We start from the raw sequence: 23,936 nt of genomic DNA, 5'->3' as shown, positions 1-23,936 counted from the left end.
ACAAAAGGCTAATGTGGCCTGTCTAAAAAGTAAAATAGCCACAAGTTTCTAATTGCTGAAATTAAACCATGAGTCACACCATGTTACTCGACACAGTTTAGATTAATTTATTATCAGATTTATGTAGTATAGGTACACTTTTATTTGTAAAGACTATTAGCATACTCATATTAGCAAATAGAAGGGCAAAAGGTCAATTTCTGAGCAGAGTCTATTTTAATGACATTTGCATTCATGTTTTGCAATTCCACACACAGTTTGAACTGAGACTTTTATCTAAAAAACACCCTAAATTTTGCTTCTGTACCATTTTAAGCAACAATTTTCTACAGAAAGCTTTACTCCTGAGACCATACACTGAAAATGTTCTTCACAAACCAGCAGAGTATCTTCTTGACCAGATAATCCTTCCAAATTATTACACAGAAAAAACAATTAAAACAAACCTATGAGGTACAATGTAAGTCTTCAATGTTATGTTATGTAGTTAAATCTTTAACTGTGGATGGAAATCTATGCAGCATAATTGACCAAAGCAATAGAAGTGGGTGTATAGTCTAAAAAGGAATGACCTATCTTCATGCTGAAGTGAGTATGAATACATATTAATCACTTTCAAATTATGCAATGTTTAAATGTTTGTAAATAGATTCCTTTATGTAATTTGATTTTTTGAGTACTTACTGGAATCCTATAGGCAGACATTGAGCACCATGTTTGAACACCAGAAGGCTAGTGATAAGCTTCTAAAAAAAGTACAATCATACTAGAAGAGAAACTCCAAGATTTTATTAGGATTTCAACAGACATTGCAAAAAAAATATTGCATAACGATTGAAAACATAATATTTTAAACAAAGTAGCACTGTGGTATCAAGTAAAAGAAAGACTGCAACAGCTGTCTATATATGCTGTAAGGAAGATGTACCAGGAACAGTATATAACATTTTTAAAATTCAAGGGCAAATGTGAACAAGCCACATTTTGATAGACTGACTATACACCATAGATGTTTTACAAACTGCATAGCAGTGTATAAAAAGTTTTCATCCTAACTATTTGTATTCCTGCATTTGGAGCAGTTTACAAGGCAGAGATTTTGTTTACAACATCGATATTTTAATAGCTCTGGATTCTCATAAAAAATAAACTAATTTAACAAAAAAGCCTGTATCTACATTTGAAAACAAAAGTGCATGTATTGAGAAAGTGTTATTTCTTAATAAGAACACAGAGTACCTAAAAAGTTCATTTTAATAAATCAACAACTGATGATTCTTTAGATGTAGATCTGCACTGTGCTACAAGCGAGATTCTACCAACACCAGCTCCTCTAACTGAGCACCCACCCTCTTTTCTGAAGAGACCAAGACACATGCCTGCCTTCTGTACTTCTCAGGGTTCTGGGTAGTTAAAGAATGCCCCACAGTACCAAAACCACCACATCACTGACTACAAAAAAAAGACACACTAGGAACCCAAGACAGATGTTTTAAAATAGACTTAACCATAAATGTAAGCATAAACTCCTCAACATTCAGAATCCTTTCAGTCACACAACTAGTTTTAAACACTGGAGAGCAGCAGCAAGCAGCCATTAGAGCTAAAAGACAAGAACTGATGAAAGTCTGTCTCCTGCCTTGTACTGAAGAATTTGTGGGTAATGAGCATTTCATTGCACTCGGAGAACATGTGTGTGTGCGTATTAAAATCCTTACCTAAAACGCAGTTGGTATAGTCAGATTTGTACATGAATCTAGATTATCCTTTCCACATAACTGTGGTAACAGCTAAGAATTACTCCAAATATTGCTAATTTCTGTAGACGGTTTACTCCTTTCCTTTCTCCAAACAAAAAATGAAAAAGTGTGCAAAGAGAATATGTCCTTTGAAGATCCAGGCAGAACTGCTGTTTGAGCTCTTGTAATTTCAACTCATGGCACTGAAGAACTAGATTTAATTATTTTTCTGGGCACCTGTAGCACTCAAGATAGAAAAAGGCAGTGAATGTTTAGCTGGACTGGATCCAGAATGGGAAATGCACAGATACCAAAGTTGTGAACTGCAGCCAGACTAGCCATAAACAAGTGTCCAGTACAGAAATTACGAGTAATAAATTTAGCCATTTTTGTAAACATCTCCTCCTTACTAATCTCTTATTTTTTCCTATAATGGAAACACATACTGTATTTCTTTGTTCCAAGCTCTGGTATGTTTCTGTTTTAGCTTTGTGGCACAGTTGCTAAGTGCAACAGGCTAGAGACACCAACATTAATACAAACAAGTTGGAAAGTCAGTTCAAGTTATTACAGTTTTGCTATACCAGGCCATTTTTCATAGCATGTATTCTCTGTTCACAAATGCTTTGTAAGATCTTTTATTATGGAAGACTGGAGGCAAACTGGAGTTGTTCATTTAACAGATGCAGTTGAACATACATTTCTGATATTCCTTATGCAATTAACAAATCATGTCTCATCTTATGAAGATGATACATATGCTATACATATCAGTGATTTAAAATGCTCCTCAAAAGAGCAGCATTTTTATAGACAAATTAACAGAAAAGGAGACAATACATCTCACAATCCCATAAAACAAGTAAAGCCCTTTCATTAGCTGCATTATAAATTCATAACTGTTCATCACATACTTTGAATTTCTGACTGCTCAAGCCATTTAACCCTCAGCCCACTGCAGGACAAGGGAAAATACTTTAAACATTGATGTCATTATAGGTGCGAGAATAAAAACCAGTATTCCATGTTTTAGCTCTAAAAGTTTTGCTCCCAAAAGTGATGTAACTGTTAATAGTCCAGAAGAAAAATAATCATTGTTGACATGTCAAAAGAAAGTTGTAGTAAAAATCAAGCTGCAGTAAATCTGAGTTCACTTAGATAATTGCTAAAAAAAAAAAATTTTAAAAAGCTGATCCTAGGTCACCTGTTAACTAGGAAGAGCACTAGAACACTGACTTCATGAGAAAAGATGAGCTTAAAAGCTGTGTTTGAGACATCTTCTATAAAGTTTTGAATTCTTCCTTATCTTTCAAATATCTGGAGTATAATTTGTTAAAAAAATAGACCAAACACAGAAAGTACATTTGGTCAGGATTTTGTCTCACTACAATTCAGTGTTTCCTATCTAAATGTGCATACCACTTAGAGGCCATTTTTGAAATGTTATCAGTCAACAGCAACATGGGCACCAGTAAATCAAAAAAACACACCTTAGGATTTCGTTCTTAAATTATATAAGTTAGATAAAACTACCCTGTCCAGCAAGTTCCGAATTTTTCAAACATTAAGGCAACTTTCATTACTTTCCAGCTAAACAATATTATAAAAAATAAATGTCACTTCAAACCCTATATACACAGTGACAGAGTAGATTTAGCTAGAAAGTATCTTTAGTACATTAATAAAGTGTCACGTAATATTACCGAGGTTATATCAGGTGCTTGAGTGTATGTGCAATTGGAGTGGCTGCAATATTTAAAGTACTGGTTTCAAAACGGAGCGCAGTGAACGTCCTTCTTTAGTGAGTTCTCGTGTTACACACATACATGGCAGCGGAACAGCCTCCTCTCTTCTCTCTACAGCATTATAGCTACATTTCTTCAAGTGGTCAGCCATGCTTACGATGTCAGCAAACTTCCACTCATTCACAGTACAGAAGGCTGTACTGAAGCGCCAAACCTAGAAAATAAGTTGCACTTAGGCTCAAAATGTTTTAAGATACCAAAACTCAGAGCAGGAAATGAAATGTTTGTGTTATAATACTTTCAAGCAATGTTTGGTGTCTACTATAAATCAACATGACAAAACCATACAATGTCAAATTTTGTACAGTCAGTCCCAGGTTAATTCAGATTACAAGTCAACTCTGAACACAGGGAAGAAAGATATGCAATATTTTTTTGCATCCACAAAGCAGACACAATCAGAAGTTAAATGATGAGGTATTGCATGACCCATCACAATGGTCCATCTCTGAAATGTCTGACTTCTGCAATTTCAAATGATTGCTACAGATATTCTGCAGTTCTAGGTAGAGGGCTGGCAAATGGTGAAAACTGTACTACACAAAGATCACCCATGTATTTTAAGAATTATTTACATACTTAAGGCACTCAATATCATGACAATGGATAGGATCTCAACAGATTAGCCAAAATTAAAATAGCTCTAAACCATATAAAAGCAACAAAAGCAAGCTTTGTAGGCAATTTTCCCACTTTCATGGAATATCAATATTAATGCAAATAATGAAGTAATCATTTTAATATTTTAAAATCTTGCAAAAAACAGAGGTTAATAAATTTACATCAAGTACAAACTACACAGACACTACTTCAACCTCTGCTTCAAGTGCTGAGAACTCTGAACCAAGCTGCTAGCAATTTTCACCAACTATTGTTCTGTACGACAATCTGTTTCTTAAAGGGATATTGTATAAAAAAAATAGTAACAACAATAGTGATCAGGGAAAATATTAAGGTAAAAAGGAGACACATGACCAAATTAATACTCTCCCTTTCACCTTCAAAATAAAAAAATAACTTACCTTTTCTTTTATCTGCCAAGAACTTCTTCCATCTGGGTACTTTCTCTTCTCCCAAAGCAGTATCACCATTCCACGTGCTTGCAGCAAGCTTCCACACACATCTCTCATTAAACGTGACACTCTTGAAAGCTGACATAAACTAAAACCATCTAGAAAACTAGCAATGTGCTGCAGAACCTCAAAAGGCAGACTACTCAGATGGTCATTGTGTAGTCCGATTATGCAGCTTTTTGCTGGTTCTACTAATGCTGTGGATATACAAGGCTGAACTCCAAATGACCGCAAGTGGCGGTCATGAATAATTTTTGCCCCTTGTGTTGAAGGACAAAACCTTCGTTGAGAATATGTGCACCCATAATATGCCAAAGGACACCTCTGCTCCATCCAGCCATTAAGGCCAGCATGAATGTCACCATGCACATTCTTAAAATGCGATGAAAATTCATTCCTCCTAAACAACTGTCCACAAACAAATGTAAACATTGAACGCTGTTTTGTTTGGTATCTAGCCACATATTCCAATACCAAATCCAGTCCAAGGGTCTGGAATGGACTTGGATTTGAGAGCTGTGGGTTGGCATGATCACATGCAGAAGCTGAAGCTATTTCCCCCACCATTGTATTTGTGGCCAGTATAGCAGATGGGAGAGAAAAGGTCTGGGTCCCAAAGTCAACATGATACACATCAACAGTGCGACTTTCTGATATCCCCCTACCTCCAGGAGAGTCTCCTAGGCAGAACAACAGAGCTGCAGTGATTAGATCGATCCCCTGAAGACCCATAGGATCTTCTGTTATCTCCAAATCTGATGTATCAACAGCTTTATCTTCTTTTGGTGTAGACCAAAAGTGGCCAACAAGAAATTTGGATGAGCGATGCCTTAAAAGTGAAAATGCATTTATGTTTCTCAATCTTTCTTGCTCCACTTGTCTCTCTAACACTTCTTCTTCGTTGGCATTATGGGGAAGTAGTACATGATTAACATTGCCATTAACTAAGTGATTAGCTGATATTACTTCTTTAAGTTGTGCTGTTGCAGGGTAGGAGCTGCAAGACTGTAATGCTTCATCATCATGTGATGCAGTACATTCGCCATTTGCTACACCATCTGGTTTTGAATTAGATACACCAAGATCTTCATTCTGGTCCAACACCTTTGAACATTCATTTTCTACATGAAAGCCATTACACAAAAGTGAGGAGTTACTGAGGTTTAGATTTAAGTCATGTTTTTGCACTACATCATAACAAATATCACTAGAACCATTTTGCTCCATTTGTGAATTTTGACTCAGGCTGTCAAAGTTAATTCCCCCAACTGCTCCTACATTATCTTCATCTGGATACTCATGGTCAGACTTTTTATCCTGAATAATGCCATTAGAAGCTTGTTCTTTTATCTCAGGATCTTCTTTCATTTCATGTGGTGAAATGCAGAGCCTTGAACTTAACATATTTATGTCCCTTGTAGCAGTGTTCAGGATATCCAGAGCAGCAGCTAAACTCCTCGTCGTTTCTACAGTAGCTTGATAAAGTGCACCATAGGACTCTTCATCTACAGGCATCAGACCATTTGAATGCACTGTATCAGGGGCACTTGATTTGACAGAGGTTTGCTCTCTGGAATCTGGTATCTGATCACCTGCTTTTGACATCATAGTTGCTACTTTAAGTGACTCTAATAACATGCGCTGGTCTTGAAGGGCTAAAGCCATATCTAGCTGCTCCACTTCATCAACATCTTTACTTAGATTTTCATAAGATTTTCGGTCTGCATAACTGACTGGCCATCTATTCCACTCCATGGTACAACATACCACACTTGCAGGACAAACTTCTAGATGATCAGCAATTTTATTTCGGGCTACTATGAAGGGGCATCCAAAGCCACTATTCAAACAAGGCACTCTTTCAAGTGGACATAACATGCGATGTTCTTCAGCTTTACACGAGTGAAAAACTGCTCCACAAACCAATGGGCAGCCAATCAAATCACAGGAAATGCCAGGCTCTGGTCTGGTCATACAACGACGGCTGACACAGTTCACACAGTGTAAATGTTGTTGAAGTTCCTCCATGACTGCAAATCCAATTCTGAGTGAAGAGAAAGGAGACAAAAGCATAGTATATTAACTCAATATTGTTAATACTTACTAACTATTATTTGCAGTTTTGCATCCTCTATGTCTACAGCTAAATAAACGTTAACACAATGTGAACTGATCAGCAGCCATTTTAAGAGAACAAGTATGTGACATTTTATCTCAATGAAATGGTATTTAAAAGTTCATCTGAAAATTAAAGCTACACATTTGTATGAGATTTCAAAACAGTCTATGCATTTATTCTCCAGGTCCAACATATGCAACTTAGGTAAATGTGTTGTATAAACATTCCCTCTGGAATAGCTCTTTTCCCCTGCCCTTTGCAAACAGGTGATTCAATGAGAAGGTTAAAAAAAAAAAAGGAAAAAAATATTACCGTTGACCATGACCTACTACCTAAAATCATAAACCATACAACTCTACAGAGTGGGGAGATGAAATAAAAGAAAGCAGATGCATCCTCATATCCAGTTCTCCAAATTAAAGAGAGGCAACCTATTCCCTGAGCTTGCTTGCTAAAACCTAAGCTTCTAACATACTCTTCGTGCAGTTCTGTTTAGGGCAATCTACAGCCCTCAGCATGTATCTCAGTCCCCTGTCCCATCCATTCTGACCCCCTCAATGTTTCTGACAGAGAACAGTCCTTTACAAGAGCTCTTCACTCTTTTTCTTCATCTACAGCCTATAGCTCCTCCCTTATTTTTTATAGCTGCTGTTACATAAGGGTAGCAATTAAACTACGCATTAATTAAGTGCCTTTACTTCTTTGAAAACTTTTACATAAATTTTACTACCCAACATGTTCCTATCTATACCTCCAATTCAACCCACAAACAGTATTTTTTTTTTTTAATGCATGCTGTCCTGAGTACAATACCAGCAGTTCAAAGTGGAAGGGCAATGCAACAAGGGCAAACAGCAATAAAAATGCAAATAAAATTAATTGTATACTCTACTGTAAGACATTGACACAAACAAAAAACTCAATTCTTTGTTGTGGTATCAAGAAGAAAAAAGGAAACTTTGCATCTTTGTACCATACTTCAAGAAGCTCTGGAACTGCTCACTAGTAGCAGTGCAGGCCCATGCAAGTGACCAAGCTCCTCCCATTCTCTGATAAACTCCCTCCAGTTCAGACTTATCAGAAAATGACTTACACAGAGCCAAATCTCAAAATACTGTGCCAAAAATACATCAGTCAGCTCCATCTTTTCCTCACTTCTCATCCTCCATCAATTTTCTTGGGAAAAAAAAAAAAGCTTACAGAATTTAATATCAACAGAAACGGTTCCTTATCTTATTCTACTAGCTAACAAGTGCTCTCACACACTGCCTTCAGACTAAACACTTCTGTTTTAATGCACTGAACTTCTTAAATTAAAAATACTCTAAATTGTAAAAATAAAATTAGTATTATTCCCTTTTGTTCAAACTGAAGAGGAAACAAAACTGCCTTTTACACATCCCACTTTAAATAATTAAAAGCATTTAAACAGAAATCTGTGTGACATTTCACTCGTATTCTTTTAATGCTTTGAAATTCACGCCAACTTTAAGTAGCAATCAGTCCTCATCCCCCCATCCATCGTAATTTGGATAACTCAAATATTTTAGCCACCCACTCTCCTGAATACTTCTAACAAAGCAGCATATGTGCTACACTTAGCAGGCAAAACACAGCTGAATTTTTCCCACCATACCTTAGTATTTATATACTGAGTAACAAGAAAGTTTTGAATAAATTGTCAAGTGCATCAGTCGCTGAACTCAATGACTGACTTGCTAAACATTTTAGCAAACCTTTCTGGCACACAACCTGCTTTCAACTTGCATATTAAGTCAGATAGCATCTACTGTAAAGAGCTGAAACACATTTAATAAAGAATGAAAAAGAGAAAATTTGACTTCTCTGAGATATTTTTAGTTCTTCCAGCAAAGCCCATTCTAAGTAATTCCTGCCAAATATAGCAGCTTACCTGTTGCTAGACAAAAGAAAATTTCAGAGTTTTGCATTAATACTGGAACCAAACGCTAGTTCTCCTCAAGTCAACAGGTGAGCAGAGAGCAAAAGGAAGCTCTCAGGTTATGCATGTATTTTGAAGCGTTTAAGACAAAATGGAAACAGCCCTGGAAAAGACAATTGCTAGTTTATAATGCAAGAGCCCTCAGAGCCCAGCACTTGCTGCATTTATCTAAATACAGTCCTGCTCCCAATAAAACAAGCAGTCTGGTAGCAGTAAGGCTTAATTTAATCAGTTACCCACACCTATGTTTAAAAAACAATTTTAAAAAAATAGTTTACCTACTTTACAAAAAGCTATGCACTGTGCTGGCTTTAAGATGGCCTGAAGTGAGCCACATCTAGAGTGGAGGGCAGGTGCACCAAGCAGCACACACTGCTGTTCTAGCACAAGCCGCAGCTGGCCCACAGGCACACAGCTCAGAACGCAGCCAAACTGAGCTCGGGTTTGCCTGCACCATATCCTAAATTAGTCCACCATCATTAAATACTGTCTTTAAATAGACAAAGTGAGCTTACACAGAAGAATATTCTATTAAGACAGTAAAACCTTCTCCTCCCTAGCACACTATCTTGGTCTTTACAAGTCAGATTGTGAAACCTGAGTTGCATCATGAGACTGGCCTTTCTCAGACTCCTGTACTCCTTTCACACATAAGCTAATATTAATTGAAACTTAATGATTTCATACAAGTAAATGAAATTTTGAAGTAAGGAAGAGACAAAACCTGGTGAAACCAAGAATCACTAACAGACAGTATATGAAAGCCAAACACCATGATTTACCAATAGGTAGATGCTAACTTAGTTCTGTAAGAGATGTTCGCAATCATTTTTATAAATAAACAGTTATGCCTGTGAACAACTAAATAGCTGGAGTAACCTGTGCTTTCAGTTTCCATAAATAAGAATTTTATTGGTCATTAAAAGTTTGGTATTAGTTGCCATTTCTTTTAAATTGAAATCCTTCAGCTCCTTAACTACACATATAATTCAGCATCTCTTTGGATGTCAGCAGACCATCAGCAGAACATTCACTAAAATTCTGTGTCCTGTTTATAAGCCTTAACTTCACAGCACCCGTTGCAGAACTTCAATTTAGTCAGAATGCCACATTTTATTTATAGCTTACTACAAAGTCCTTTTATATACATGTAATTTTTCTGCATTTTTGATTTTAATACCTGGGCTTCAAACTCAACAGCTGTTTTGGGCACTCATCAGTTCCTGGACTGCTAAAACTAGTGAAGGCTTTTGATATAATTCAATTATCAAATTGCAAATTAAGTGCAAAGGAAAAAAAAAAAAAACAAAAAGAAAAAAGACCCTATCGAACTGCTGAAAATAAATGGATAAGAATGGATAAGTCCTCAAGAATTAGCACATGCATTAATCAACAAATGGTCACAACTCACTCCATTCTGTAAGCTAACCATAGAACTTAGCACCTCTTTGATTCATTGATTAAAAGCATCCACATATGAATCATTTTCCTTTGAGGAAGCATAACAAACATACCACTAGTACTACACTGAGAACAAGAACCACCCTCTTCCCAGACAATGCCTCTTGAAGGAAAAAACTGCTGGGTTAAGGGGAGATACAGAAAATTCACACTGCAGATAAAGCACTTTCAGTTATTCTGATAGAGAAAACTGAAAGGGCTAGCAAAGAGTTCCATTGCTGACCTGAAAAAAAAAACAAAAACCAAAAAAACCAAACCCCAAACACCTGTCATTGAAACATGTACCAATAATATTTACAGTGTTTATACCCCATTGTGTTCCTTGCCATGATTGGGTGAGAATATAGAGTGTCAGATCAATGACTGTAGCGAGAACGAACAGCTGTCCTTTCCTGATAGTGTAGTGTCAACAACCAGCTTCAGTTCATGTGAGATGCTTAAGTACACACACTTGACTGTTACTAGCAGAGAAACCTAAAAATACATCCTGTTCCAGTGAGGTGACCACTGCTTTCAGAATTTGTGCAATGACTTGATGTTATTGTACATACTATACAGTCAGCTGACCAAATCAGCCAGAACATGCTTTGAAAATCTGCCATAATTAAAAGGATTAAAATTCCAGCTGCTACAGCCACATGATTTTCAGTTGCTGTTGTAACACAAATGTTAAAATAGCATAATAAGGGTTTCAGTCACCACACAGTACTCCAGTTGCAAGTGAGAGCTCCCACTTTCTTCTACACACAGAGTATAAGGAGCTGTACTTAGTATTATGAAAACCTAAGTCTGCTTCCTTCTTCTCCCATACATGAATTCTTTGGTGCCAATAAGATTGGAAATCACAGCAACTATTGCTGCTGTTGGAACCTTCCATTACTCAGCCACCTTTTATTCACCAAACCTATAAAACTCAAGAGGGAAGAGTCTCAAATATAACTATCAAATTTGACTAAATAGGCCAATAGGTTCTTAAATTGCTGGTTCAAGGAAGTAGAAGAATAGAGACACAAGCAGTACTACAGGTTTAAACTCTCAGCATCATCTAAATCCACCCACAAGCAACCAAATATATGCAAATCATTCTAAAAAAAAATTCCCTTTTGTTTTGGAGATTGTAGAAAAGACTGACATATTTCTGGATCTTCCATCTTTTACCCAGGTCTCTGGCTAGAAAAAGTGGCTAACAAGTTTGGTAAAAAGCAAAAACTTTGAGAAAAAACAGCCAAGCGAGATATCTAAGTGACAGGTGGTTAAAAGAAGGGGTAAGGAAAAACAGGGCAAGAGGTAAAAAGCAACACAGACATTTAAAAAAAATAATTTAAAAAAAGCTTCAGAAAACTCTAACAAAATAGAATTGGCAGTACTACAGGTAATTATTGAACAAGCTATTTTTCTATGTCCTACCACGTATGGGAGAACAACTATCAGTCACCTTAGCTAACGGGTCTAACTATCAAATGCTTTAAATAAGCCTTGGAGCCTCCCAGAAGGTAAGCTTTCTTCTCTTGTCATCCCTATTCTACACAAAAACTGTAAAAACTTTTGTGTCTAAAAAACATCACCTCAGTCTGTCACTACAATAGTATGCCTGCATTAACTTTCTATGTTAGGCATATTATGCTCTCTTTTTGGGTTTGGGGGTGGTGATGTTTGGGTTGCTTTGAGGTCTGTCTTTATCAGGTTTCAAATAACCAATGAAAGACATGAACAGGAGGTTCAGCAAATGTCTTCAACACCAGTTCAACTGGAAAATGGCAAGTACCAAAACTAGTTTGCCATCCCTGCTTGAGGATACTCTAATTCTACTCTTCAAGACTCCACCAAGCCTAAGGTTAAATATCCCCATCCTGAGGCTTCTCCAAAGCCAGTGCAGCCACTGTCCTCATATTAAGGGATCTGGGTATCTCAAATCCTGCTTAAATGTCTTTCCATAGCATTGGAAATGCAGGAAACAGGGACATAGTACAAAGTTAAACTCATGCTACACTGATTTCCAACTCCTCTTTAAAAGGTAAATTCAAAAGAACAAACAACATTACAAACTGCTAGTTAAACGGCTAGTGAAATAACATGACTAAAAGGTGACAAATTTAAATGTATGTGGTTCAGCTGCACAAGTAATAGAGTAGCATATGTGGCCATATTTTAATCTTATATACTAGGCAATTGTTCCTTTGTACACAATTTTTCCGATTTGAAAGAGAAGTTCCTGACGGGAACTTTGTGAAGCCTTATATTTCTTGAAACTAGTTTACATCAGACATACTTTCAGGAAGCAGAATCCTTTCAGACGCCACACTTAAAATTTCAACCTTATCGGATACAAATTACCACCCCCAACCCCTGAATTCATCAGGACAACAGTGGATTCTGTTACAACTAGGCAGATCAGAGAAGGCAAAACCATATTCAAAACATTTGGCCAGACAAGTTTTCACTGCATTCTCAAACAGAAATTCAGCCACAACAAAGAAGAGAGCATCTTCCCTGCCTGGTAGGGACTGCACGTATTGGACATATTGGAATGAGTCTACATTACTTTTTTATTAATCACTGAACACATGAGAAGGAGCTTCAATTACTAAAGCCCAAACTACTGTACAAAGAGTGTGCAACTTCTACCATTAACATCACTGTCTATAGCAATTTATGCTATACACAAAAGAGGCAGCAAAAGGTCAGGCTCAAAGCATGGCTTCTTAATGCAAGAAAAAAAACTAAAACTCAGGGGGATACATACCTCTGGAAAGATTCTAGTTTTGTCAGTGATCTAGCATCAAACAAGTATGTACTAACTGATCTTAGAGGCGTAAAGTTACTATCTACCTCAAAAACAAACCAGACAAAAACAAGAAGTTTGTAACTACAGCAAAAACAGTGAGCATTCGCATCATGAGGAAATGCAACTTTTTGTGGCAGCCTAAGCTTTTCCACATCTATTCCAGCCCCAAACACCCGATTAAAAGAGCTGATGTGTATTTTGCATTCTTTTAAGTAACACTTTAGGAGTTCCTTTCTCCCTAGTGGCAAACCATCTTCCTCCCATTCAGAGAAGAGTGAGATATTTCCTCTCAAATCATTGCAGCCACAGAAAAAAAAAAAAAAAAAAAAAAAAAAGAAAAGAATTCATGGGGAAAATGACCCAAAGCAAAACACTGCTTTGACTGAAGTAGACTCTCCAATGATGCCCCATGCATCTGGCTTTGTCCATTTTAGAATAGAAGCCCTGGTGGCACAATACAACACTTTCTTATATCACTATTAAACTCTATGAGTGTTAAAAATCAAAACCAAAACTACTAGGCTTTTCCTTAGAGTACTTTTGTGACAGATCTGCCATGCATTCTTGTCTCCTTAACACATTCCCTAAAGAAGAATCCTAAAGGCTTCAATGTGCCTTTGGCCACACACTGACACAAGACAACCACACCAGGACCAGCGATGCTTGCTGCATGGCTCAGGCACAAAAGCACTCTACCTGTTGAGATGGTGACAGGGCAGAATCAGCTAGAGAGCCAGTAGATTTCATGTGTAAAGCACTTCTGAACTTGAACTCAGTGCGACTTCTTGGTTGCTGCAGAATCTGCAAGAAATGAGATCAGAAGGTTTCATTTCAGGTGTACAGACTGCTTTCCATATGTACAATCCTCTGAAAAGGTCACGTGCCTATACTTCCTAGAGCTACAAATGTTTAAATATTTTGCAGGTTTTATGGAAAAATAAAAATTTAACAGACTTAACAAGCACAATCTAAGTTCTGTCATTTTAGCTTATTGCTACCTGTTAGTCACACTAGATGGTTACCTATTTAGATTTAAAGCTAGAAGAGATTACTTAGTTATTATTCTGACCCACTTCACTTAATTCTTTGGTTTGGCCCACCAGGAACCACTTAACGAGAAAATTCAAACTTGAAGATTGCAAGAGCTGGAAAACTGTGGAAAAAAACAAAGTTTGTTTTGTTTTGTTTTTTTTTTACAAAGCATTTTAGTCTAGTTAAAATTTGTCCAGGTTCAGTCTTCACACATGAGAACTTATTAAGCAGTTGCTTAATATTAAAAAGCTCTTTAGTGTAACAAGCTGCTTCTTCCATGTATTCATACACATAGATTATCACTAATAAGAGAGGGGGAACCAAGGTGATACACTCAAAGGAACAATGATATCCTCCTCCTCAGATATTGTCTCACAAACCCTTCAGAAAAACAGAAAATCAACCATTTCTCAGAAATCAGACAAAAAGAACTACAAGAAAAAATAATGCACTATTACAGTAGGTAGTTTTAGCCCCCCAAAAGAAGCCAGAAATTAATCCTCCTTCTTAAATAATATTTTAATTCATACATTATGTTGCAGAATTCTTGACTTCTGTATATTTACAGAGATCAGGTCAAAAATATGGTTAATATACTGTTTTAGGTCTTAGTACACAAGTTTAACTAGTTCCCATAGCAAAATAACAAAACAACTTTAAAGTAAATGGAAAGTGAACATAACTGCTCTCCCAAGATTTCAGACTGAAATGCAGATGCTATGGACTCTGTACATATAAGGTTATTTTTTCTATTAAAAATACACCCCCTGCTAGTAGAAGATGGCCAGACCACTGTACAGCAAAAGTAGATAGTACACAAAAAAAATTTAACAGACCCTCCACTGCACCAAAAAATACCAAAGTAGAAAAGACAGAGTTTGTCCTAAAATATTTTGAAAAATTATAAGTAGAACAAAAACAATAGGAGAACAAGAAAAGAAGCAGTATTAACAATTTGAACCTATTCTATTTTCAAGCATTTCACTTTCTTACCAAATTAAATACATTTTTTGCAGCACCTGTCACCCTTTTTCCCTTTCCAAGCTGTTCAGTTTAAAAACAAATGAAAACAGAAAAAAATATCCAGTTTAAAAAAACACCAAAACAAAACAATAAACGCAAATAAAACAAACACACACCACACTATTTTTTAAACAAAAGCTCACTTATCTTAAATAGTCAACGTCAGGAAGCTGGAAAGGTATCTCCTAAGAAGCATGTTATACCAGCTCTTTCAATATGTTTTTAACTTGAATTAAGAACTGGAAAACACAAAGATCTGCACTACTCTTCCGTGCAGGGTTTTAGGACGTACAATGAGTCATCAGTTTCTGATCTCTAATATCCTTTAGATTGCCTTTTCCAAATGTCAACAGGCTTGATGCTATTACTTTTTCCCCAAAGACTCCAGCTGAACATTCCCATCCAAGCACATTCCACAGCTGATGACAATAGTGATTCAGCTAAAACAAGGTTTTGTAAGAGTATTACAGCTATGCCAATAAAGCACACCTCTAAAAAGATCCTATTTGCAATAAATCTGTCACTCCAACAAACTACTATGTCCCACAGGACTTTAGGAAAACTACAGTTTCTATTAGAGATGCTTCTGAATAGGCAAATAAATACAAAGCTTAAACTTTAACAAACACCACCCACCTTGTGGCAACTACGTAACCAAGTCTGAGGCAATTATCACTATTCAACCATCAACCTGAACCACCATCTTAAGTTTTATATGAAAAGCTGCAACTATGCCAGTTCAAATTTTACCCCACTGTGCCTCTCATTCTCATGCCTTAAGTTTAAACCTATCAGGTTTTCATCACGATTTCACATTAAGAGCTAAGATCAATGTTTGGCATTTGGTAAACAACAGCATAGTCTACTCAATTAGATGTTCTAGACTGTAAGGGTTTGCAGGGTATTTTAGATTCAAGTAGCATTAACAGATGATAAATTAAAACAAGACATCAAGTGTCACCTCAAAAATTATTAAAAACAGTGGCTCACAAAGTAAGTCAGAATCCAGAGCTTGTCTGTGACTTTAACTCTCTTGGCCTGTTTTAGACCAATTTACATTACAAGATTTTTTCAGTCTTTTTCCTTCATTCAATGTTGAGACTAGATAGTGCCCAGACACTTAGGACAGTTTACACACGGCTTCTTGTAACCCTCACTTAATAATGTAAATACTTGTTTGTTTGTGGTCTATTCAGGAATACTTACTCCCTATACAATCTAACCATCTCACCAACAAATACTCAAGTTATCTTTATTCTTATTGTGCAGATAAGGAAACTGAAAGAAAATTGTCACCAGTAGAATGATCACTAGATAAATGATTCTCTGCTCCATCTCTATACCACTGGATCTCATCACCAGAGGCAAAGAGCATTTGCCTCACTTGAGACAGAGCTCACCAAAGAAATAGGTCTGTCTATATGAAGGAAATTTTATTTGTTATTTTTAGTACAACTGGACTGAATAAAAAGCATAGGTTTGTTACAAAGCTGAAGCCACAGCAGCTACAAGAGCTTACTTGAAGACGAAGAGCCATATGCTTTCTTCTTTACAAAGGTACCACAAGACACTCTTTATGATCTAGGTCAAAAACTTAGTTGTCCAAGACTATGCAGAAATCTTGCCCAGAAAGTTTCCAACCAGATATTGCTAGTTAAATTCAGCACTCAGCACTTTTTTTGCCCATGAGACTTCTAACATCAAAGTAGGAGGCAAAGTAAATATAATCCAAATGTAAGAAGTTAATTGAGTAAAAGAAGAATTTAGTGCAAAAGAAAGAAGCAAAGACAAGACACTGTTTTTGCACAGCCTTTGCCCATTCTGCTGGGCTTCTCCTGTTCTCTACACCTTCTAGCCTGGGAAAAGAATGAGGCAGAGACACCACAAAAAGTCTCAGCTTGCAGTACAACCCCATTCAACCTTTCAGTCTATTTTTTCTCTGGATGAAACTTTACCACTATGCAGAAATTAAACACAGATATTTACATGCATATAGCACAGAAGATGGATTAAAGTTGACTGTATTTTTTAGTCTTCCAGGTATTTAACTTGTTTACCAACCAAAGGTCTTTGTACTTTCGGGAGATGGGTGGAAAGAAGATTATAAATAAGCATAACTAACACCCTCATCAGCAGGGAGGCATGAACCTTTACTCTCCAGATAACAGCACAAGTTAAGGTATATGTTGTTAACATGCAGCAGAAGGCAGTGGCTTAACCATCAAGCACTACACACCTGTTCTAAAATAACAGAGAGAGAGATCTCTTGACTAAAGTGCTAGCACAAGCAAGGTGATGCTGTTGCTACAGCAGCACAAGCCCAGTTTTGGATCAGTATGCTAACACACACTTATTTTGGCATGTTGACAACATAATCAGCAAAAGGGAAAAAAGGATTATGAAAAGCTCTTCAGCCAAATCCAAGTAGAACTTTACAGAACAAAAGAAAGCCGTCTCTCCAGCCCACAGGTTCTCTCCCTGGAGAATTCAGAAGACCTGCTGCAAACAACAGCGGCGCTAGAACTTTTGGAAGTGAGGCCACACAATTGTTTAAATGTGCGTGCCATTCAACAAGCTGCTGTCACCGCCCTATATGTTCTGGACAGCCAACCTGGGGGGTTACAGGAGTACAGCTGCACAACCTTCTTTAACCTTCCTTCATAGAAGAGGGAAAAAAGGTTCCAATGGACATCGATAATCGGCAACAAAAAAGGAAAACACCACATCTTGCATGCTCTGAGCGCAGCTACTTGAAACACACAAACACGGAGGATTAGAAAAGGATTTCAGCAATACCTCTGGATTATTTGCTCTCTTTTCCTCTCCTTCTATGCAGAAAGGAGCTTCTCCGACTGCAGTCTGAACAACACCCAGCAGACCCCGGCCCCAGCCCTTCCCACGTGCTATCGCGACACCTCGGATAGCGCTGGCAGCACCCTCCAGGAGAGGAAGCGGCAGAGCTCGCTCCGCCACAGCCACTCGCTCCCGGCGGCCGCCGGCCTGCAGAGAGGCCACGGGCGGGGGCGGGGCGGCCGCCGGCGGCCCCAAATGGCACAGTAACACCGGCACACACTCAGCACTCGGGCCCGAGCGGGTGGGGAGGAGCAGACACCGAGGAGGCACCGACACCAAGCCCCCCGCGGCCTCCTCCGCCTCCCGGCCGGGACCTGTCAGACTCGGCGGGGAGCCGCAACCGAGCCGGCGCTGGGCCTCGGACACCCCCGCCCCGCCGCGACCCCGGCCTCTCGCGCCCGCCGGGCCGCCATTTGTTTACCACCCGGCTGCCAGGCAGCCGTCGCCGGCCAGGAGTGGGACGCGCGAGACGCAGCCCCGCTGGGGGCGGAGGCCCCGGTTCGCCCCGCCGGTCACGGACAGCTGCAGCTCACCCGTCCCCGTCGCTCGGCAGGCAGAAGGGCGCGGGAGACTGCGCTGCGCCTCACCCCTTCCCCCGCCGGGCTCTCGCCGCCGCGGCGGTCGCTTCGCCTCGCCTCTCCTGGCCTGGCCCGGCCTCGCCTCACCACTCCCGCGCGACTCCGCTGCCGGCCACGCCCCCAGCGGCCGCGCGGACAGGCACGCGCGCCAGGACAAGCGAACGCGCGGGGAGGGGCGGCGGGCGCGCGACTCCCCGGCACTGCCGAAGGGGCGGGGCAACGGGCTGGGAGCGCGCGCGGCGCCAGCACGGCTTTTCTGCCCTGGCGGCCGAGCGCCCGCCTCGGCGCGAGGGGCGGGGGCACGGAGCGGGGCCGGAATGCCCGGATGTGGGGTGCGTGCCTGTCCCGCCGCCACTGCCCGCGCGCGTGCGCGGTGGGGCGGCGGAGCGGGGAAGGTGCGCGCGCGCGTTAGTGTGTGCTCGGGTGCCCGGAGTCTGTTCGTAGAGTGACAGCGGCTTAGCATAATTTTGGTTGGAAAAGGCCTTTAAGATAATCGAGTCCAACTGTCAACCCAACGCTGTCACAAAACTGTGCCCCTAAGCACCGCATCTACACGTCGTTTAAACCCCTCCAGGGATGGTGACTCCACTACTTCCCTGGGCAGCCTGTTCAATGCCTGACAACCCTTCCCATGAAGAGGTTTTTCATAACATCAAATCTAAACCTCCCCTGGCACAACTTGAGGCCATTTCCTCCTATCATCTTGCTTGTTACTTACGAGAAGAGACCAACACCCTCCATGCTACAACCTCCTTTCAGGTAGCTGTAGACAGTGATCAGTTCTCCCCTCAGCCTCCTTTTCTCCAGGCTGAACAGCCCCAGTTCCCTCAGCTGCTCCTCATCAGACTTGTGCTCCAGGTGCCTCACCAGCTTCATTGCCCTTCTCTGCACTCTCTCTAGCACCTCAATGTCCTTCCTATGATGAGAGGCCCAAAACCGAACACAGGATTCAAAGTGGGTCCTCACCAGTGCCAAGTGCAGTGACACAATCACTTCCCTAGTCCTGCTGGCCACACTATTCCTGATACAAGCCAGAATGCTGTTGGCCTTTTTGGTCACCTGGGCACACTGCTGGCTCATGTTCAGCCGGCTGCTGACCCACACCCCAAGGTCCTTTTCCACCAGGCAGCTTTCCAGCCACTCTTCCCTGAGCCTGTAGCGCTGCCTGGGGTTGTTGTGACCCAAGCGCAGGACCCGGCACTTGGCCTTGTTGAACCTCATACAATTGGCCTCAGCCCAATGACCCAATCAGTCCAGATCCCTCTGTATGGTCCTTCTACCCTCCAGCAGATTAACACTCCCACCCAACTTGGTGTTATCTTCAAGCTTACTGAGAGTGTACTCAATCCCCTCGACCAGATCATTGATAAAGAGATTAAACAGAACTGCCCCCAATACTGATCCCTGGGGAACACCACTCATGACCAACTGGATTTGGCTCCATTCACCACAACTCTTTGGGCCCAGCCATCCAGCCAGTTCTTAACCCAGTGAAGAGTACTCCTGTCCAGGACATGAGCTGCCAGGAGAATGCTGTGGGATACGGTGTCAAAGGCTTTACTAAAGTCTAGGTAGACAACAATTCACAGCCTGTCCATCATCCATTAACTGGGTCACCTTCACGGGAGGCCACAGGCCTGTGTCAGCATTCACGGGTGTGCACGTGGCCTGACAGCCCTTGGTGTGGGGTAAAGCGGGACTCCTGCCCGACCTGGCCCAGGAGAGACCAGTACCCTCAGGGGTACCTGAGGCCTCCCTGTCCTGCCCTGCCTCCCTGGCCTGGGACCAGTGTCTACTGGAAGTGGGGTTATTGTTGCCAAAGATTTCCTGAGCCCAGATGGGCCACCACTGTGAGCAGTGAAGCAGCCAGGGCAGGGCCTGAGTGGAGGGCACAGCTGCTGCTTTGTGTCCAGACAACCCCCTTGGCTCCCCTAGAGCAGTGGTGGATGCTGCGGCACTGGGTCTTGCTAAAGCCGTCACCTCAGCAAAGTGTTTCTTGCCAACCAGTTTGAAATATGCCTTTTGTTGTAACTAGCAGTGCCAGTCTAACACCTTTCTTGGTGTGTGTTTGGCTTATGGTCACCCTGCAGGCTTCTAGAGTGCCAAGCAAAACGTGTTGTTTTATTTCCCCTAAACCTGAATGTGCTCCCAGAATTGCAGGGTGTTGACCTGCCTTTGCAGGTTCTGCTCTTCAGACTATGGAAGCCAGCTGTTTAGGGGACTGTAGCTAGGTAGGAATTATTCAGGGTGTTACACTGTAGGGGTCCTTATTCCTGATATCCATGTCATCTTTTAAGGGGATACAGTGTGTCTTGTGGTCCTGAGAGAAAAGCAATTTTATTTAGACCATACCCCTTTTTCAGAAAGAACATACTAATGTAAACACTATTCTGTGGCCACAGAAGATACAGATTTAGAAGTTTTGTTTGTTAATTCACAAGAAATTGTATTATTTCTTTAAAATTTCCTTTGAAAGCCTTGTTTGTCTGCACCCAGTTTCCAAAGACCCTGTTGCACTGCTATTTGTGTAGATTTCTGTTTGAGAGAGGCTGTAGATTCTCTAAATCTCTTAAGACTTAACCCATGTTCGGTGGGGAGTACATAAAATATGTGACTGTTGGTTATTTAGCATCTTGGAAGATTCTTACCTTTTCTTACTCTTATTTTTAGAGAACAGGAAAGAGACGTAAACCATCATCTTCATGCTAGGTATGTAAGACAAAGCACAAGATGACCTTAATATGAGGCATTGTTGCCAGCTCTTCCTATAATAAGCACTCTCAGGTTTGCCCCACCCTTACACTACAGCCTTGATCTTCCTTGATCCTGAGGACAGGCCCTTTTCCCCTTCATAGGCTTGATTATAGGATCAGGACATACTCATCTAGCCAAGTGAGCTCCAGAAGATGGTAGGGATTGGCTTCATGACTCACAGAAACCAAGCAAATAATATAATCTGCTCAGCAGGCAATTATACAAATTGCTGGGCAGAATTCATGTAGACAGTCATTGGTTTTCGCAAATGCCTCTTATTGGAAATGTCTTCTATGGGACCGGTGAAGTTCGCTGAGCTGCTTATTCTCACCACAGGCTGACTGGGGTCAAGGTGCTGCAAAGGTATTAATTACACAGGGTGCTGTAGAGCTTTTGTCTCTATGTTCTGGGACTGGGCTTCTATGACAGAATTTGGGCTTTTTATTTTAATTGCTTCTTTTGAGTGAGGACAATGAATTTCTGTGGCTTGGACTTATTTTCCCATACCTCAGCTGAGACTCCTCTGGTCATTTGGTCACTCAGGGAAGAATCTGCTGCTTCTCTATTTCTTCAATGCATATACTTGCTCACAGAACCTGAGCTATCCCCTTCTACCCCACCTGACAATCATCATCATTCTCACTAACTGCTATTTAAGGTAATCAGGCAAGTTATAATAGTACAATTTGGCTTAGTACCGTTGACCTACAAGCCAGAAGGTTTTTGAGGATTCAGTGGGTGAACAGCTGGAGAGGGTATTTTCTACTGGCTTAAATCCAAAATGAGTGAAACTTCATTCTGGTTACTCATAAATGGAAAATGAGTATCCGTATCTGGTCTGGTATTGTTCTGTACATGACACTGTCACTGAAGTCAATGGAAGAGTAAAGTGTAAATTGATTCTTGAGGCAGTGTAATTCGGGTCTTTTCCCTTGTCTGAAGCAAAGCCTATGTCAAATGACAAGGCAGTTGCTGAGTTGTGCAGAAAATCTCCTGTAAGCTGGTAACTGTATGTGAAATAAAGCACATTTGTTCCTAAGACTGTAGAAGGTGCAGTTTGACTGCTGTCACTTGCTAATAAATGTCAATTATTTAAGCACTTTCTGGTTTCGAATTCTGGCAATCACAGTTGTTTTTCACTGACAGGTATTTGTATCTGGAAATTCTTTCTACATGGAGACATGTGGGGAAAAAGTTGCAAATGTTTCTGAAATGCATTTGCAAGTAGATTTACTAATGCGTGAGTGTTCGTATTTAGCTGTGTATAAAAATAAACAGCTGAGATCTGCCCACAAAACCGCACACGCAATTTGCGCTGCACAACTTTGAGAGCAGGATGTTTCCAAACAACAGACACCTCAAAAGAAGTTTTTTGCACCTCCTGGGTTTATGTTTTCAGCCCAGGACCATCAAGAGATCTGATAGGTACTTTAATGCCTTTACGTTTATCCCTTTCCAAGCAAAGCCTCTCTTCTCTAACAAAGTACCTCTTAAAAGCCTGTAAATAGCCTGAAGACTTGAAGTAGCATGGTAATCAGATTCTCATTCGTAAAACTTTTTGATAGTAGTAACATTTGAGCTTTTTGAACATCTGGCACTCGGATTATAAAAGAAGCTGTTAGAGAAGCTCATGTGAAGTTTGGGGATTAGTGTTGTTTTGTCATAGTTCATCTTTAACGTGAGACGGTGTTTTTTTTTCTAGGAAAATCTACCATAACATCAAGTCAGATGTCTCAATGTCAGCATAAATGCCCACTTACGTACATAAAATTAGGAAAGCTGTGGTGGGTGGGTGCCACACATGTTTTGTGGGAATTTTTGGTGCTCTGACCCAGGTACTGGGCTATAAATACCTTCAAGTCAATAAAGTTTTAATCCTGCCAAATTCGACTCCCTTGGTTGGTTACAGACCTATGAAGTCGCAAGATAGAATGGATCAATGGCCTCTCTCAGAGTGGAAAAAATCGTGTGCTCTTGTATGAAAACTTGTCTATAACCCTCAGGAGTGGATATTTTAATGAATACTTCAATATGTTGTTATAATCTTTGAAACATAATTCCATTAATGGTTTGAATCACTATCCCAGGACTTCTAGCAGTCATTCAACATTGACTTCACACAAAACTACCCTTGTTGAAAGCAGAAGTGAAAACTGTCACATGATGGTTATGTCTGGAGTACTTTTTCATAGGTAAAAAATGAACATGACAATATACCTGTAATTAATTGCAGTGTTTATACTTCAGCTGTTCTTAGTAAACTACACTGGTCTAAAAGTAAACAAAATATCGAAACATTAGTTTTCTGACATCTTCAACTGTCTCAACATGAAAACCATAAACTTAGTGGTTAATTAGAGGTGGCATCCTCTCATCTTTCCTGATAATTTAGACCAAGCACTGTAAGAAATTACAGAGAAATCTGCAGATCATGAAGCTGTTCCTGAGTTGTGAAAATGTCATAGCATTGGTGTAGAAGGGTTTGTGCTTCTTAGTTGAAATGAAAGTTCTCAGAAGATTCCAGTTATGATTAAAATTGCCATCAGTGCTCCCTCAAGGACTAAACTTTCAACTGGCAGAAGTTTGGTTTTATCTGGAGAGAAGACAATAGGCAGTGTTTGTTTACAGAGCAGCCTCTTTCAATGAGATCTAACTGAGCGTAAATTATCTCAGTATAGGTCAAGTTTCCCCAATTTGAAATAATTTATAAAAGAACTGTAGTGAAATGACTGTACAGAAACAGTGTGTTCCAGT

General features: G+C 40.1%; 1 protein-coding gene across 5 annotated transcripts; it reads right to left on the bottom strand.

Moving 5' to 3' along the window:
* Window positions 1–773: 773 nt before the first annotated feature.
* On the bottom strand, window positions 774–18,657 carry FBXO30 (F-box protein 30). Of its 5 annotated transcripts, XM_080340857.1 has the most exons (5): window positions 17,794–17,827; window positions 14,016–14,095; window positions 13,639–13,743; window positions 4,567–6,661; window positions 774–3,698 (listed from the first exon to the last, which is right to left on the bottom strand). In XM_080340857.1, the coding sequence occupies exons 4-5, from the start codon at window positions 6,643–6,645 to the stop codon at window positions 3,495–3,497; spliced, it is 2,283 nt and encodes a 760-aa protein (XP_080196983.1). In that variant the 5' UTR covers window positions 6,646–6,661; window positions 13,639–13,743; window positions 14,016–14,095; window positions 17,794–17,827; the 3' UTR covers window positions 774–3,494. The 5 variants fall into 5 exon arrangements, with proteins under 5 accessions (XP_080196983.1, XP_080196980.1, XP_080196981.1 ...); XM_080340854.1 differs by lacking the exons at window positions 14,016–14,095; window positions 17,794–17,827 and adding an exon at window positions 18,384–18,657; XM_080340855.1 differs by lacking the exons at window positions 14,016–14,095; window positions 17,794–17,827 and adding an exon at window positions 18,438–18,657.
* Between the last annotated feature and the right edge of the window lie 5,279 nt (window positions 18,658–23,936).

Source organism: Nesoenas mayeri (genome assembly GCF_963082525.1).
Source record: "Nesoenas mayeri genome assembly, chromosome: 3".
Lineage (NCBI taxonomy): Eukaryota > Metazoa > Chordata > Aves > Columbiformes > Columbidae > Nesoenas > Nesoenas mayeri.
This window is presented reverse-complemented; position numbering and strand designations above follow the sequence as displayed.